Genomic DNA, 15,218 nt, shown 5'->3' on the forward strand with positions numbered 1-15,218 from the left:
TCTCTCCATCCTCGCCCTACTCCACTCCGTTGAAAAAAAGAAGCCTTCTTTATAAGGATATGAAAATCTCTTCCTAACAAATGCATTTTAAAATTGAAAATTGAGAGGCTGACGGCGATATATAACGGGCAAAGCGGCCTCGCCCCGCTCCACCCCATTGAAGAGGGGAACGAAACGTTGCTTATAAATGTGTGGAAGTCTCTCTCTAACAGACAAGTTTTAAAACCGTGAGGCTTATGTGATACGTAATAGACCAAAGTGAACAATATAGGCTAACGGTGAGTCTAGGTTGTTACAAATGGTATTAGAGACAGACATCGGAGCAGTGTGCTAGTAAAGACTCTAGTCCTTAAGGGGGTGGATTGTGAGATCCTATATCGGTTAGAGAGGGGAATATATGGCCCACTCCTCCATTCTTATTATTAGATAGGAAAATATATGACACTAATTTTTCATCGGTTTGAGAGGGAAACAAAGGAACCTCCCAAAGTTTATTTTGAAGAAATAGTGGGGGTGTAGCTCATATGGTAGAGCACTCGCTTCGCATGCGAGAGGCACGGGGTTCGATTCCCTGCACCTCCATTCTTATTTTACTAGATATGAAATTATATAACCTTAATTTTTCATCGGTTTTAGAGGGGAACAAAGCAACCTCCCAAAGTTTTCATACAATGTATTTATTTTGGAGAAACAGTGGGGGTGTAGCTCATATGGTAGAGCGCTCGCTTCGCATGCGAGAGGCACGGGGTTCGATTCCCTGCACCTCCACTCTTGGTTTATTAGATACGAAATTATGTAACCCTAATTTTTCATCGGTTTTAGAGATGAACAAAGCAACGTCCCGAAGTTTTCATACAATGCATTTATTTTGAAGAAATGGTGGGGGTGTAGCTCATATGGTAGAGCGCTCGCTTCGCATGCGAGAGGCACGGGGTTCGATTCCCCGCACCTCCATTCTCAGAAGTTTTCATATAATGTATTTATTTTGGAGAACCAAGCGGGGTGTAGCTCATATGGGAAGTTTTCATATAATATATTTATTATGGGAAGTTTTCATATAATGTATTTATTTTGGATAACCAAGCGGGGGTGTAGCTCATATGGTACGAAATTATATGGGAAGTTCTCAGTGTATTTGATACGAAATTATATGACCCTAATTTATCATTAATTTGAGAAGGGAACTAAGCAACCTCCTGAAATTTTCATACAATATATTTAATTTAGAACGCTCACTTCGCATGCGAAAGGCACGGGTTCAATTCCCCGTACCTCCATTCTTGTTTTTTAGATACGAAATTATATGCCGCTACTTTTTAAATGCAAAATCGTAAAGGACCAAAACAACCTCACTCCACTCAAATCAATAAGTAATAGACTAAAGTAGACACTATCTAGCGTTCATCTCCGCACATAAATTTTAGTCAAAAGATGTAGCCATAATTCACGATGAACAACAAGAAACACAAGAACAGTATATCAGTAAAGCTCTTCATTTGCTCTCCTGCATGTACACATTGCTTGAAACAGAACACAGTCAAAATGGAAAAAAGCCTCATTCATCTATCTATTACAAAACGAAAGCTTGAGGCCTCAAAGATTTTATATCAGTCAGCAATGGAGATTGATCGAACTCAAAATTTGGAAAATACATTGAAAGAAGGAGAACCAAACGCATGTTTCAACCTCAGTAAACACTGTGAACCTGACACTAAAATGCCGACCATTATGAGCTGAGTTCATCCCCAGTAAGGATGAAATAAACACAAGTAAACATAATAATTCAAAATACAACTGATCCTCTACTAACCCACTCATCAACAGAAAAATTTGTCTCATCCATAGCCTCTTCTAACTCCTAGTTTCATAGTTTTTTAGATAAGGTAGTAGTAGTAGTACCCAAGCAAGAGAAGGATCACGAGTAGCGCGGCCGCAGCAGCAGGAGCAGCCCACACCCAGTAGTTGTTTGCCTTCTTGCGCTTTCGAATCACTTTCGGAATCGAATCAACCCCTCTTTGCTTGTTGCCACGGCTCCTAATACGGGTCTCCTTTTGGATGTTCGTCTTGGCTGGAACTGGAGCTTCGGCATTTTCATCCACCTTTTCCAGCTCTTTGGATTCCTTGGATTCCTCCTCAACTGCATCAGCTTGAGAAGATTCTTCGTCAGGAAGTGAAGCAAACCCAGATGCTGTCATCTTCTTCATCGCTTTCCTTTCGCGGTCCTGAGATAAATATAGAACGTGTTAATATCACGACGCAAATTTTAGAAGAACATATTCAGAAATGAGGACTATATATGTGTATGTATAGACAATTTCCTTCAGTTTCTTTTCTGCTTCCTTCTGAGCTCGTAGAGAGGCTTTTGCAGCAGCTTTCTCTTGCAATTTCTTCTTCCTTTCCATGGCTAGTTTAGCTTTTGCAATTTCTTCAACCCTCTTCATTTCCTTCAATTTCACGAGATCGACTTCGGGTTCTTTAGGGATGTCTTTTGATAATTTTTCTAAGCCAGGGATCTCCTCCTCTGCTTTATCCTCTTTTTCCAAGGGGCGTGAAGGCTTTCCAGCTTTGGGTTTATCTTCTTTATCAACTTTCTGTGCAGGAAGAGTATCAGATGGTACTGGTTTCGGTTCTTCCTTAGCTCGTTTAACGATAGGTTTTGGTGCTGCCTCAGTTCGAGGAGGCGCAGGTTCTACAGGTGCGAGTATTGGCCTTTCATCTGGGTTCCTTATCCGACCATCCCTACTCATCTGCCGAACATCCAATGAAGCAAGAATTCTTTTCTCATAGTCATCCCTGAAAGCCTTATCACCATTCCAGAGGGACATAAACTTCTCGACCTGATCGACAGGAGTTTCGAAGTTACAAAGTGGGCATGAGAAATCGGAACTACTGGTAACAAGTAATGTTCTTATCAAAAGAAAAATTATTCAACAGACCTCATCACAAGCGAGCTCCTCAAGGGCCTTGATGTCCTTCTTTGCAGCAAGGTCTTTAGCTTTGTTCATGATCGATCGGCTTTGATAAAAGTGGGCGTTCTGAAAACATAATAACATCAACCAAAAACGATAGCATTTCAAACCTCGTTATAACAAAATGGATATGAAAAGAAGGTAACATGAGAAACAAACACCAATCACGAATTATACTTGAAACAAGGCTTTTTAAGTAAACTGAATTGATAAGATAAAAAAAAAAAAACAAACGCACCCCCTCGTCACGGTTCTTCCTAAGTTGCTGCATGCTTTCATACGTTCTGCCTCTCTTCTCGGTAACAGAAGTTAATTCATCTTGCAAAGTTTTAATATCATCGTCTATTGTCTTCAAAGCCTCCTCGATGTGCTTTATCTTGGCTCTAACAGCTTGATGTTCCTTCCTCACGCCATTCAAATCACCACCCATAATCTACATTAGCATGATTCGTAAGACACGTGCATTTATTGCATTACAGAAGTCGTTTCGCAACACAGGATTGAATTCAACTTCAAAGTTTCTAACCTTGACTTGATCTTGGATGGCTTCTTTATGAACCATTGAATCCTGGAGCTTGGCTCTCATAGCAGCATTAGCAATGACTTTCTCCCTTGTCCCTTCAAGCTGTTTAATTTCCCTTAAAATTTGCTTTTCCTCAGAAAGTGGGATGCTCTCGTGTTGTATATGGTATTGTAAAGCTTGAATCTGCAGCCACCAACCCAAGATGAACATAAACCACCATTGATAAAAAGAAATCGGTTCTGATATTTTCTAAGAACTCATATCGAAACTTACAGAAGCGTTGAGCTCTTCCTCAGATGAACATAAACCACCGTTACGACCAGGATTGTTTGCATTACGGAACTTGCCAAGAGCTTGATTAAGAGGTTCGATTTCCTTAATTTTCTCCTCAACAATTGATTTAAATTGTCGGTTGTCATCTTTCAGAGCCCTCACTTGAGTAATCAGCTCTGCTCTTTCAGCCTGTGGATGCAGCAGAAGTATATTAAACACGAGAAAATAAGTACGGAACATCAAATATCTGACTAGTGATCGAACTTCTTAATCTTCCATAAAGATGAACACATGAATTTTAGAGCTTTCAGATTCTAGGCACGATGCCACTCAGAAGAAAAAACCAAACATTCAACGCACACGAGTTCTATTAACTCCGTTTGCATCCATATAATCATCAGTATCACTTGTTCATGCATAACTACAGCAAGTTTAGGTAATCTTCATCCCATTATCATATATGTATACATACATACATACATACATACATATATATATGGCACGTGATATCAGAAAACGTTCCAATTTTGAATCATACATTGAACATAAGATCGAAACTTCTAAGCATCTCAAGCGACGCCGCTTAAAAGCAGAAACCGTAGACAACAAGGAAATAAGAGACAACTTTTTAATCAAATTATGCTTAAGAATATAAAAAAAGTACACTGCCATATCTATTTCAAGCTCCAATTTGTTGTAATATTGGATCATTTTCCTTACCCTTTTCCCCTTGAGCGTTTCGGTGATTTGAAACCGAGCTTGACTCCTCTTCTGTATCTCTTTATCAGCCAAATCAATCTTAGCCTTGATATTCGGATCGTCATACGGTCGATACCTTATGAAGTAGAACGTATGGATTTGTTTAGGTGCAGGCCATTCATCAGCAGCATCTTTCGGAACGTTCGAGGCTGAAGAAACATCTGCCTGTTCTTTAACAGGCTCATCTTCATGAGAACCAAACTTAATGGGCGCATTTTCTTCAGGCAATTGATCTAAATCTCCATTTTCCTTGCTTTTCGAAACCGAATTATCTGGTAACGATACCGAATCCACCGGTCCCTCGACCATCTCGAATCCAACAACCTCAACACCCATAGCTCCCAGCAGAGGGAACTAAAAGATCCTGGGGTGCAACAAGGAAAATACAAGATTAACCTATAATTCAGCTATCAAAACTCAAAACACCCATTTGATTAAAAACAAAAATCATCAAGATTCATCTTCATAAGAACAGATCTCTCAAATAAGAATGCTATAAGCAATATCAAAACAACGACAATCTGGTGAAATGAAAGACCCCCATGAAAAATTCTCGTCAGATTCACCAAGAAAAAAACAGGCGGTGCGAACAGAATAACCCAAAAAAGGGATTGAAATAACAGAAAACAAGAATCGGATGAAGAAAGATCGAACCTAATCACATGAACCCACATACAAAATGGATTGAAAAAAGCAATAAAAGAAAGAATGATTACCAGTAACGGAAGCGGGAAAGTAAGAAGAAGAAGAACAGGGAGAGAACCCTTTTTGAACGACGGAGGATTCTGGAATTCCGAAATTAGACAAAAACCCAGAAAGGAAAAAAGAAGAAATGGGTCACCCCCAGATCTCGCCCCTCTATTTTTAATCGCAAACCACTTCTCTCTCTTCAAAATAGAGCGATGGGTATTGAGGAAGAGAGAGAGAGAGAGAGAAGAAAAAATGGAAGAAATTACTAATCCTTCTGAACGTTGGGGGTTCGCTCTGAACCAAATCTATCGTCTTTTATGGAAATTTTTTCAATCATTTCTAGAACAAAAATAAGAAAAAGAAAACCATAATTCTGTTCTTGGTTCTTAAAATCCAAAATCAACCAAAATAAAAACCTAATTTTTATTTTAGGGAATGTTCATCGTTCATGATCAATTAAAGAGTACTCTCCATTCCTATGAGGCATTTGGGGAAGCTCAAAGTAAAATCATGAACACTTATCTCAAAGTGGACAATATCATACATTGTGGAGAATCGTGTTCATCTAACACGTCTAAAATATGAAAGATTTAAATAAATTATGGTGGAAAATGGGTCGATATATATAATCTAAAATAGAACATTCACGATTTCCTTCCTTGTGTTTTTTTTTTTTCTATGAATAATTCTGATAGATTAATTTTTTTTAATATAAATTAAGAATTTTTTATGGGTAATTAATAAAAATTATGACTTTGAGGGATGGAATTTCAATTATCAGTTACAAGAAAATATTAATTCTATATTAATATTGACTTTTTTATGTTTTTTACTTTAAAATTAATTGTTAATGGTAAAAAAAATTTGGGTCGTGTTTAATTAGCTACCTTTTAAAGATATATCAGTAATTTCAAGCTAAATATTTACGTTATTATATATATAAAAAAAAAAAATAGATAAATTATTATTTTAGGAAATTTTTATTCCATAGTAAAAATTTAAAGTTTTGGTTATATTTAAAAATAAAGGGTTATTTCTTACTATATTTATGTAATTACCTTCAAAATAAAATATACTGATATTTTTTGAAATAAATATAACAAAATAAAAATAAATAAATAAATAAATAAGAGGGAGAGAGAGAATGGAGAAAAATAATCCAAAAGGAAAAAACTGAAATATCGCCAAAATATCGCGAAATATTGTTAAAAAAATGTTTTATTTTTATTTTCGTTGCTATAAAGTATAAAAGATATTGACGAGATAATGCACGATATTATTTTGGTATATACCGTGATATTCTTTAAAAGGAAATGCACAAATGTTGACTCTTGAGATTCTTTTAAAATATCGTTGATATTATAATTTATATCTTTAAGCGACATTGACGAAATTTATATTAATGATTACCATATAATATAACAAAAAAATAAAAAAAATAAATTATTTTGAGTAAACACTTTAATTTAATTTTAGATTTCTTGCTTGCTATTATCGTTAGGACGTAGTATCAGTTCATTTATATATTATTTTTTTAATTTATAACGGAATTTTTTACTTTTACGAGCCAAAAAAATTACGAGGGCGTAGATAAAAATTCAAATGAAATTATTATTATTTTTCTTTTTTGCTCAATATTATGAAAATTAATATAAGAAAATTTAAAAAAAAAAATGATTTATTTATAGGTGTGAATGCATGGAAGAAAAATAAAAAATTTAAATTTAAATTTTTAAAAAAAAAAAAAAAAGGTGTGGGAAACGGAGAAAAAAAGGGTGGGAAAGTGGCGCGTGGGGGTGGGGCAACGGTAAACCCTGCCCTGGTGCTTAGCCAAGAACCTCAGCGGGCGCGTGGCTTGTACTGCCAAAACCTATCTGGCTAGTTTTGTCTTTTTAGATCCGAGCCACTGCAATTCTTAAATGACCTTAATGCCCTTCCGTTTTCTACTTCTCCCTTGACGAGTCCATTTTATTTTCCACCTGTTGACACGTGGATGCCGCGGTGGCAGGGCATATTCACAAATTAATATGTCCAAAATTAAATGGTTAATTTTGCTGGAATGAAAATAGAGAAATACATTTGGAATAAAAACCCAAAAGGTAAACAATGAGGTATCACATCGTATTCGAGTCAACAACAACCATATAATATCAACTTAGTCGAACAATGGAACTAACCATACGACATAAATCAACATATGAGAATTTAAAGCTCGTATCATCTGTCATTTGGAAGCAAAAATATTTCGAACCTGCATATATAAAGCATTAGCGATCACGTTGAATAATTTTTCTCTCGGGAGCAAGGTAGGAAAAAAAGCGCCAATAGATCAGTGGATAGCTTAGTGGATAGGGCGTCTATTTCCTAAGCAGAAAATACGAAAACTCCGCTCGAGTGAATTACTTTGTACGATTTTGCATTCAATTTATACACGAATCCCCCTATCTCTCTCACTCTCTTGAATTTCTATCTACAAACATGAACAATACCAATCTCTTCCAAAACAAAAGCCCACAGCCATTATGATATTGTAATGCCAAATTATTAAGATCTAACCTGTGTACTTCTTGGGTATACAACATATGTCTCTGCCTCAACCTTTCTGTATTTAAGACATGGCCCCTCCTCTCTAAACCATTTCCAGAATTTTGATATGCCCAGTTGAGTTTGCAGCAACTAATGAAGACGACTGGCCTCGCCAACAAACCGACGAGATGAATTGTGCGGCGGCGTCCATTTCATGACCAGAAAGAGGATCGATTTCGAACTTGTATGACAATGCTGGCATTGGAAAGGCTTTGTGGTAGATGAAGACCTAATCCAGAGAATAAAGAAACAAATTTCAAGAGCTAATGAATAATGATGGATAGAACATAGCAATTGAAGATGAAGATACAGTAATGATATACATTTTGTTGCTGTCTTATAATAGTTATCTTTGGTCTCACAGAATGATGAAGAAACCGATGTAATGCAGATTGAATAATTGGTGACGATAAGGGATGTGATTAAAACGCGTCTGCTAAGGAGAGGTTTTCACACTCTTATAAAGAATGTTTCGTTCCCCTCTCCAACCGATGTGGGATCTCACAATTCACCCCCTTTGGGGCCCAACGTCCTCGCTAACACACGTTCCTTAGGGCTCAGCATCCTTGCTGGCACACCACCCGATGTTTGACTCTGATACCATTTGTAGCAGCCCAAGACCACTGCTAGTAGATATTGTCCTCTTTGAGCTTTCCCTCAAGGTTTTTAAAACGCATCTACTAGGGAAACGTTTCCTTATAAAGAATGCTTTGTTCCCTCTCCAACCGATGTGGGATCTCACAATCCACCCCCCCCTCCCCCGGCATAGCGTCCTCGCACCCCTTCCCCTCTCCAATCAATATGGGATATCACAGTTCACCCCCTTCGGGACTCAGCATCCTCGCTCAGTGTTTGACTCTGATACCATTTGTAACAGCCAAGTCCACCGTTAGCGGATAGTGTCCTCTTTGGACTTTCCCTTTCGAGGTTTCCCTCAAGGTTTTTAAAAACGCGTCTGCTAGGAAGAGGTTTCTACACCCTTATAAAGAATGCTTCATTCCCTTCTCGAACCGATGTGGAATCTCACAATAATAAACATAAAAAAAAATGGATGCAAAAGCTAACCTCATTTGTCTCTGAACCTGTAGCAATGTAACCATCAGACACTGATAGTCCCACAAAGTTCTGCAAAAGAAGTTTAAACAAGATATCAGCCATTCATCAACTTGAGTACCTTTTTGCAGGGTAAGAGGCTCTTATATCAATCAAGGGAGTGGTCGATAAAAACGTACGATACATAACAGTCGTGATATATAGAAGCATCGTTCACAACACATACCTAAAATTGTTTGTATTTGGAACGGCTCGAGAGGGAACAATGAACGTTCAACATTCAGGGGGGAAAAACTTCCGCATTGTTTTAGACGCTACTTCTTTTGCGACGTGACCCTCTCCAATTGGATGCCTTTCATCCCTCTTTTTTCCTAATTAACGAGATTCCCATTATCTACTATCCAGTGAAACCATGAGAGCTTATACCCAAAATGAACAATATCATACTATTGAAAAATCTCAAGAGGTCACCCAACATAAAATTACTCCAAACTAAGCACACTTGATTTTGGAGTTCCTACGATTGAGCTATCGAAAAGAAAAGTGCACCTTATTGGTATAAGTAGTAACTTCAATTCTTTTCAGTTTTTTTCAATCATCCTATCCCCAAATTCACTCTCATTCGAATATAGTCTCGATTCATTCATGTACCATTCCTTCACTTGGGGGTCACATGCCCACAACTTCCGTCTTTGTCCGTCCTAAACCATATCCTACTGGGAGAGGTATTGTCTTGATATCATCTAAAAGGATCTATGGTTTGTGAGAATAGTTTTCATTCTTAGAGCAATTAAAAAAAAAAAAGTAGACAACGTGATCATGGCACAATGGATACAAAGGAAAATCGCTTTAAAACTGTTAGATATGGTACCTTCACATTCATGTGGCCCGTGAAGGACTGAACTGGAGAATCAATAACCCGGGACGAGCACATGGACAAATCCCAGAGCTTCAAGGTGTTATCAGTGGATGCAGAAACAAGAGTGCTCGAATCTATATACTTGACGTAACTCACAGTTTTGCTGTGTCCAGTGAAGGTGCACAAAGGAACTCTAATATTCCGCATGTCGTAGTAATAAATTTTGTGATCAGCTGAACCGAACGCAAGGGACCGACCAGAATCCACAGGAAATTGTACGCAGCAGACATTGGCTTTTGTTCTGATCGTGCCGATACTCATACCCTGCAGTAGCAACCCAAGTAAGGAACAAATTATCAAACATTCCAGATAAATATCGTTAGCATGCAATTACATTTCTGTAGTGCGTTTAGTTTCAAAGCTGATATCCACCAAGTGCAAAAGTAGAATTGCCTGATTGATACTCCAGAGCTTAACTGAACCATCATCACTCCCGCTAGCCAAAATTGTTGGATCCGCCGACGAGAAGTCAATCGACCATACGCGCCTCTCATGTTCTTCCATTTCAGTGACTACTTGACTTCTTGTGACATCCCATACCTAAACACATCGAGCAACAATATGACCACCAAATAATAGAATCGAAAAGGTGGATAAAAATCATGACATCGGTTACCTGCACTACACCCTCGAAATTACTAGAAGCAATTTGACTTTTGATGTAACGATTCCAACAAACACTGCTTAGTTTCGACTTACTAGCCATTTCAACAACAGGGTAATGAATATCACGGTCTTCGTTCACGATTGATTCGTATCCAAACACTTTGATTTTCCTATTAACACCAGCCGTAGCAAAGAATTCTCCATCACGGTCAAAACCGAGAGAACATACTAGATTGGAGGAATTCAATAGATCTCCTTGTTTCAAGTCTGCCTTGACCTTTAACTTGCTAAAGGATAGATACTTGCACAAACCCTCCAGGAACGGACTTATCCATCCACCTTGTCTATTATCATTGCAACTCTCTTTTGAAGCCAAATTATTAACTGAACTTCTTTCATTCAAAACAATGGACCCTCTACCTTCGCTACTTATCGATGAGTGTTTAACGAACTGCTTCCTTGACGGCTTGTTTACTCTACCTCTCATCAAAAAATAAGCTAACTCCAATTTCTTGAAGTTCTTCATTAATCGAGAATACTTAAAAAGTACACCTTGTTCGTTTTGATCGTCATCAAGATTATCCCCACATACTTCTAAATCGGGTATCAAAATTCCTGGCCTAAATCGTTTCCTTGATCCCAAACCAGCAGAATCAGTATTTTCAACACGAGTTGTTGAAGAGAGATTTAAAGGCAAATGATTGTCCTTTTCGAGATCTGGGCATGACCTACTTTTTCTTTTAAAATTAGTTTGGTGCATCATAACTTGTTCAATATCACTGCGAAGAAAAGAAATAGTATCTTGCAACTTATGAGAAGCTTCCTGCTTTCTTTTTTGCATAAGCAAAAGGAATTCTAGCAGTAACTCCTGCTCTTCAATTCTTTTCCTAAGCTCGATTGCTGCTTCACGTTCTTCAAGGTCATCTCTTGGCTCGTTGAGAAATTCACTCTGCAATATATCACTGAAAAAGAAGCGAAGCATGATAAATGCATCCCCTAGATAGATAATAGATCCACTACGCTAAAAGTAATTACATATCTAAACAAGATGCAGTAAATAAGAACACACGGCAAGAGAGGACAGCAATCCGGGAATCATGAACGCGTAAGATGCATAAGCTTGACTTCAGTATGTCACTAGCTAAGCAAAGGAAATACGAAAAAGAAAGCATATTTATAAATTGTGATGAATAAAGAAGTCTTAGCTAGATTATCTTGCAATTTTATGGCGCACTAGATCGTTCTCTTGCTTATGAGTCTCCAAACTTTCTTGCTCGAGTTAATTTTAGATTATTTTCTTTAATGAATAACTAAGCCTAAGTTGAGAAAAATGAAAGAACGCAAGGGCGTATAAAAAAGAAGCCCGTGAAACACGGAGGCAACCTAAAGGAATAGCCACATTCATATTCCTGACCCCCTGCATCTTCAAACGTTGCTAAAAGATTTTTATATGGATATAGGTTCATTTAACTGCACCGACATCATACCGGGAAAGAAAAAAGAACAAGCACAAACGTCGAAAATCATTGAACAAATTAAGCTTCAAAGTAGTTACACAATCATCCTTCCAACTCAATGATTTCAGCCCATTTAATGCAAACTTAGCTTTTAAGAAAAGAATCACAAAAGGCACTAAGAGCTTATGCAAAGATTTTTAAACAAGGAAGTCCACAATGAAAGGAGGATTCACCTTAGCTTAGGTCGATTACTTGGCTCGGGATGCAGTAACCATAAGCAAAATGAAGCTTCTTTTGGCCACTTCAACAGCAATTGAGGAGGAAGCACTCGATGCCTCAAGCTCGACATAGTTCTACTCTTTTCTTCTCTCGAGCTGAAGGAGCAGAATAACTGGGTCACAAAGTGTCATTATCAGACAAGCTTATACGTTAAACTAAAAAAAAGGAAGTGTTATTGGTCAATTATAGAACTTACACTACTGACCTCAAAAAGAAGAACGCCTAACCGGTAGATATCTGAAGCACTGGAACTTGGACCACCAGACGCCTCTTCGGGGCTAGAGTACCAAGTAGTCTCCATGGCTAATATCTGTTTCATTGGAAATGATTGCATCTTATCTTCAGGTTCTTCGACATGTCGTCCATCCTTTTTTCTACATTCTCCAGACCCTTCATTCAATGATATTTGAGCTGCATACACTAAACTCGACTGCATACAACTAGTTTCCGATAAATTAAAACCCTCACTTCCAAGGCTGCTTGGAAAGGGAGAAGATGCTTTTATAACCTCTACAGTTTGACTATTGAGACCATCCTCAAGAGAATCAGAGCCAGAATCTGAACACGATGCCGACTCAATAAAGGTTACATGATTGAAAGAGGACATAACAAAGCATGAAGGACGCACATTGTGAACAACAATGACTTGAGCATGAGCAATGTTAACAATCTCCACTATTTGGCTAAATATATGAAGGCACTCTAAAGCATCCACAGATCTTTCTGGCTTATCCAACCATTGCCTCAAGCTAATATCACTCCATTTAAGAGAAGGCACATAAGGGCCAGCTAGTATATCTTCCTCACAAACCCCAGATAAATCATCCTGGTTCTTAACGTGATCAAATGACGCCTCCATTGTTATCCACTTAAAGCTCCATATAAACAAATACACACACATCCAAGCGCTTGAAACATTCCTCCACTACTATCACAGACCCTGTCATCTACCATCATCACTCTTTATATCTACCCCTCACACACGAACGAGCTCAGAATTCAAAACCTTGTACACATACAACAACCCACAAAAGGCAAAACAAGCTGTAAAACCCCTCGTTCACCTAAGCAAACATGTCACAAACAGGTAACCAGCAAACTCAACCCAAAAACAAGCAACCCTTTTGAAAGAATCGAAAATTCCCAACAAAAGAGGGGAAATAAAAGGAAAAGGAATCAAACCCACCTTGAGAAAGAAGCTAAAAACAACATGATGACCACAAAAATCACCATGAAAGAGTAGAATTCAGCTCCTGCAAGGCCATTCCCGAGCCGCAAGAGCACTCATTCATTCCACCAAAGAAACCCGATGCTTTTAGTTTGCACCCCACACTCCAAATCACCACCACCTCACAAAATATCTGTATTTTTTTCACTAAAGAAAGAATAAAAGCACACACAATCTTCCCACAAAAAACACGGACCGTTAATAATGGAGACTATAAAATAATCAAAAACAAAATTCCCAGTTATTTTCCATCTCCCATTTCGCTCCCTCTGAAACTGAGAAGCGCTTTTTCTCAAATTTCCCACCAATTTTTTAGGGCTTTTTGCAGGCCGCTGATCTTCATTATCCATTGCTTTATTCCATACTGTACGTGGCACAACCATGGCCTCAAGCTAGTTCAATAAAAAAATATAATTAAATACAATTCGGTGGGCCATTTTGATTATTTAAAAAGGAATAAATTTTCAAACTTCCACATTTAGTAAATAATTATTATTTTAATGTCTAAAGACTATGGAAACATGAATTAAATTTAATTATATTTTTTACTTTGGTCAATGATTTGTCACATGCCCCCATATCGGAGGTTCTCAATTGCCATTTGGTTTCTCAAATTTTAATTTGGTCGTTCGGAAATAAGTATTTTATAGGAATCAAATTATAGCAAATATTTTAGACGTTTTGTGTCACAATCGCACTCTTGTGATATTGGGACAACGATTGTACTGCATTTGTTCTATTCTAACGAACAAGTTATCCATACGAAAGTCAGACTTTACAAACAAATTTGATATATCATCAAACCTCAAAGTATTTCAAATGTTTTAGAAAATGGGAGTAATAAAATGCGTTAATGAGCAACGAATTCCATGATTTAAGATGAATTATATTTATTTCATTTTTATTTCATTTCCTAATATTTTTTATTGCTTTTTTCAATATTTATTGATCTTTAAGTAAATTATAAGAGATATGGTCGTATTTGAGTTTTCTCTTTCGAACTTCTCCTCAAGGCTTTAAAACGCATCACAAAAAGGTATTTTGTTTTCATTCTCAACCAACGTGGGACGTCACAATGACACTCTTATACTCTCACATTATATTAAAGCGTAAATCTTGGAGGAAATAAACTTCACTGTAATTTCTTTAAATTTTAAATTTTAAAAAAATTATATATATATATATATATATATATATATATATATATATATATATATCCCAATTCTTGACCGGATGGGACACCACAGGCCTCTGCCTTTCCATCCCTTGGATAGATAGAGAGGGAGGGCAGAGCTTTTTTTGGTTTTTTCGTCAAACAGTTGAACAATGGTTTTTTCGTGTTATCAAAGAGTTGAACAATGAAGATAGATGGCGAGTGCCTAATCGAATTGATCCATATATATATATATATATATATATATATATATATATATATATATATATATATATATATATAACTTTTAAAATTATTAGCTTTTTAGCCACCATTAAATTTTTAATTGCAAAAGTTAGGCCATCAAACTTTTATCATGCTAGTCAATATAGTTTTACTTAACGATTAAGATATTATATTAAAGTTAAACATTCGAATCCAGTTTTAATTATAATTTTAGTTATAAACTTTAAACTTTTTTAAAAATAACCGCTAATTTCTCAAGTTTTTAATTCTGTTTTAAAAAATTGGAAAACACGTAAATAAGTTATAAAATTTTAATTTTATGTCTAGCTATTAACTAATCATCTTAATATTTATAATATTGGACCAGAAATAAAATATTCATTTAATTATTTAAATTATATACAAATTCCTTATAAATTTTATACACTTTGACGTAGTATTCAATTATGTAATATACACTTCAAAAACTTCATTTTA

The 15,218-nt window shown here is 36.7% G+C and overlaps 2 protein-coding genes and 3 non-coding genes across 10 annotated transcripts; 3 read left to right on the top strand and 2 right to left on the bottom strand.

The window, feature by feature from the left end:
* The first annotated feature begins 509 nt into the window (after positions 1 to 509).
* TRNAA-CGC (transfer RNA alanine (anticodon CGC)) lies at positions 510 to 582 on the top strand. Its single transcript has one exon. It is a non-coding gene; the product is annotated as a tRNA-Ala (tRNA).
* A 113-nt stretch (positions 583 to 695) lies between these two features.
* Positions 696 to 768, top strand: TRNAA-CGC (transfer RNA alanine (anticodon CGC)). The gene has a single exon. It is a non-coding gene; the product is annotated as a tRNA-Ala (tRNA).
* Positions 769 to 881: 113 nt separating this feature from the next.
* TRNAA-CGC (transfer RNA alanine (anticodon CGC)) lies at positions 882 to 954 on the top strand. Its single transcript has one exon. It is a non-coding gene; the product is annotated as a tRNA-Ala (tRNA).
* Positions 955 to 1,630: 676 nt separating this feature from the next.
* LOC111788575 (proton pump-interactor 1) lies at positions 1,631 to 5,498 on the bottom strand. The gene is made up of 8 exons (XM_087121769.1): positions 5,241 to 5,498; positions 4,486 to 4,888; positions 3,766 to 3,954; positions 3,496 to 3,675; positions 3,208 to 3,402; positions 2,937 to 3,035; positions 2,313 to 2,837; positions 1,631 to 2,222 (listed from the first exon to the last, which is right to left on the bottom strand). Exons 2-8 carry the CDS (start codon positions 4,858 to 4,860, stop codon positions 1,875 to 1,877), a joined length of 1,911 nt encoding a protein of 636 aa, XP_086977895.1. The 5' UTR covers positions 4,861 to 4,888; positions 5,241 to 5,498; the 3' UTR covers positions 1,631 to 1,874.
* Positions 5,499 to 7,590: 2,092 nt separating this feature from the next.
* Positions 7,591 to 13,699, bottom strand: LOC111788065 (protein SPA1-RELATED 3-like). 6 transcript variants are annotated; one of them, XM_087121612.1, is made up of 8 exons: positions 13,301 to 13,696; positions 12,311 to 13,178; positions 12,069 to 12,226; positions 10,389 to 11,340; positions 10,145 to 10,312; positions 9,725 to 10,036; positions 8,866 to 8,925; positions 7,591 to 8,029 (listed from the first exon to the last, which is right to left on the bottom strand). In XM_087121612.1, the coding sequence occupies exons 2-8, from the start codon at positions 13,013 to 13,015 to the stop codon at positions 7,844 to 7,846; spliced, it is 2,541 nt and encodes an 846-aa protein (XP_086977738.1). In that variant the 5' UTR covers positions 13,016 to 13,178; positions 13,301 to 13,696; the 3' UTR covers positions 7,591 to 7,843. The 6 variants fall into 6 exon arrangements, with proteins under 6 accessions (XP_086977738.1, XP_086977741.1, XP_023523981.2 ...); XM_087121615.1 differs by having other exon boundaries at positions 12,311 to 12,554; positions 13,301 to 13,693; XM_023668213.2 differs by having other exon boundaries at positions 12,320 to 13,695.
* Between the last annotated feature and the right edge of the window lie 1,519 nt (positions 13,700 to 15,218).

The sequence above is a fragment of the Cucurbita pepo genome, chromosome 2 (assembly GCF_057944985.1).
Source record: "Cucurbita pepo subsp. pepo isolate OVF chromosome 2, ASM5794498v1, whole genome shotgun sequence".
Taxonomy (NCBI): Eukaryota; Viridiplantae; Streptophyta; class Magnoliopsida; order Cucurbitales; family Cucurbitaceae; genus Cucurbita; species Cucurbita pepo.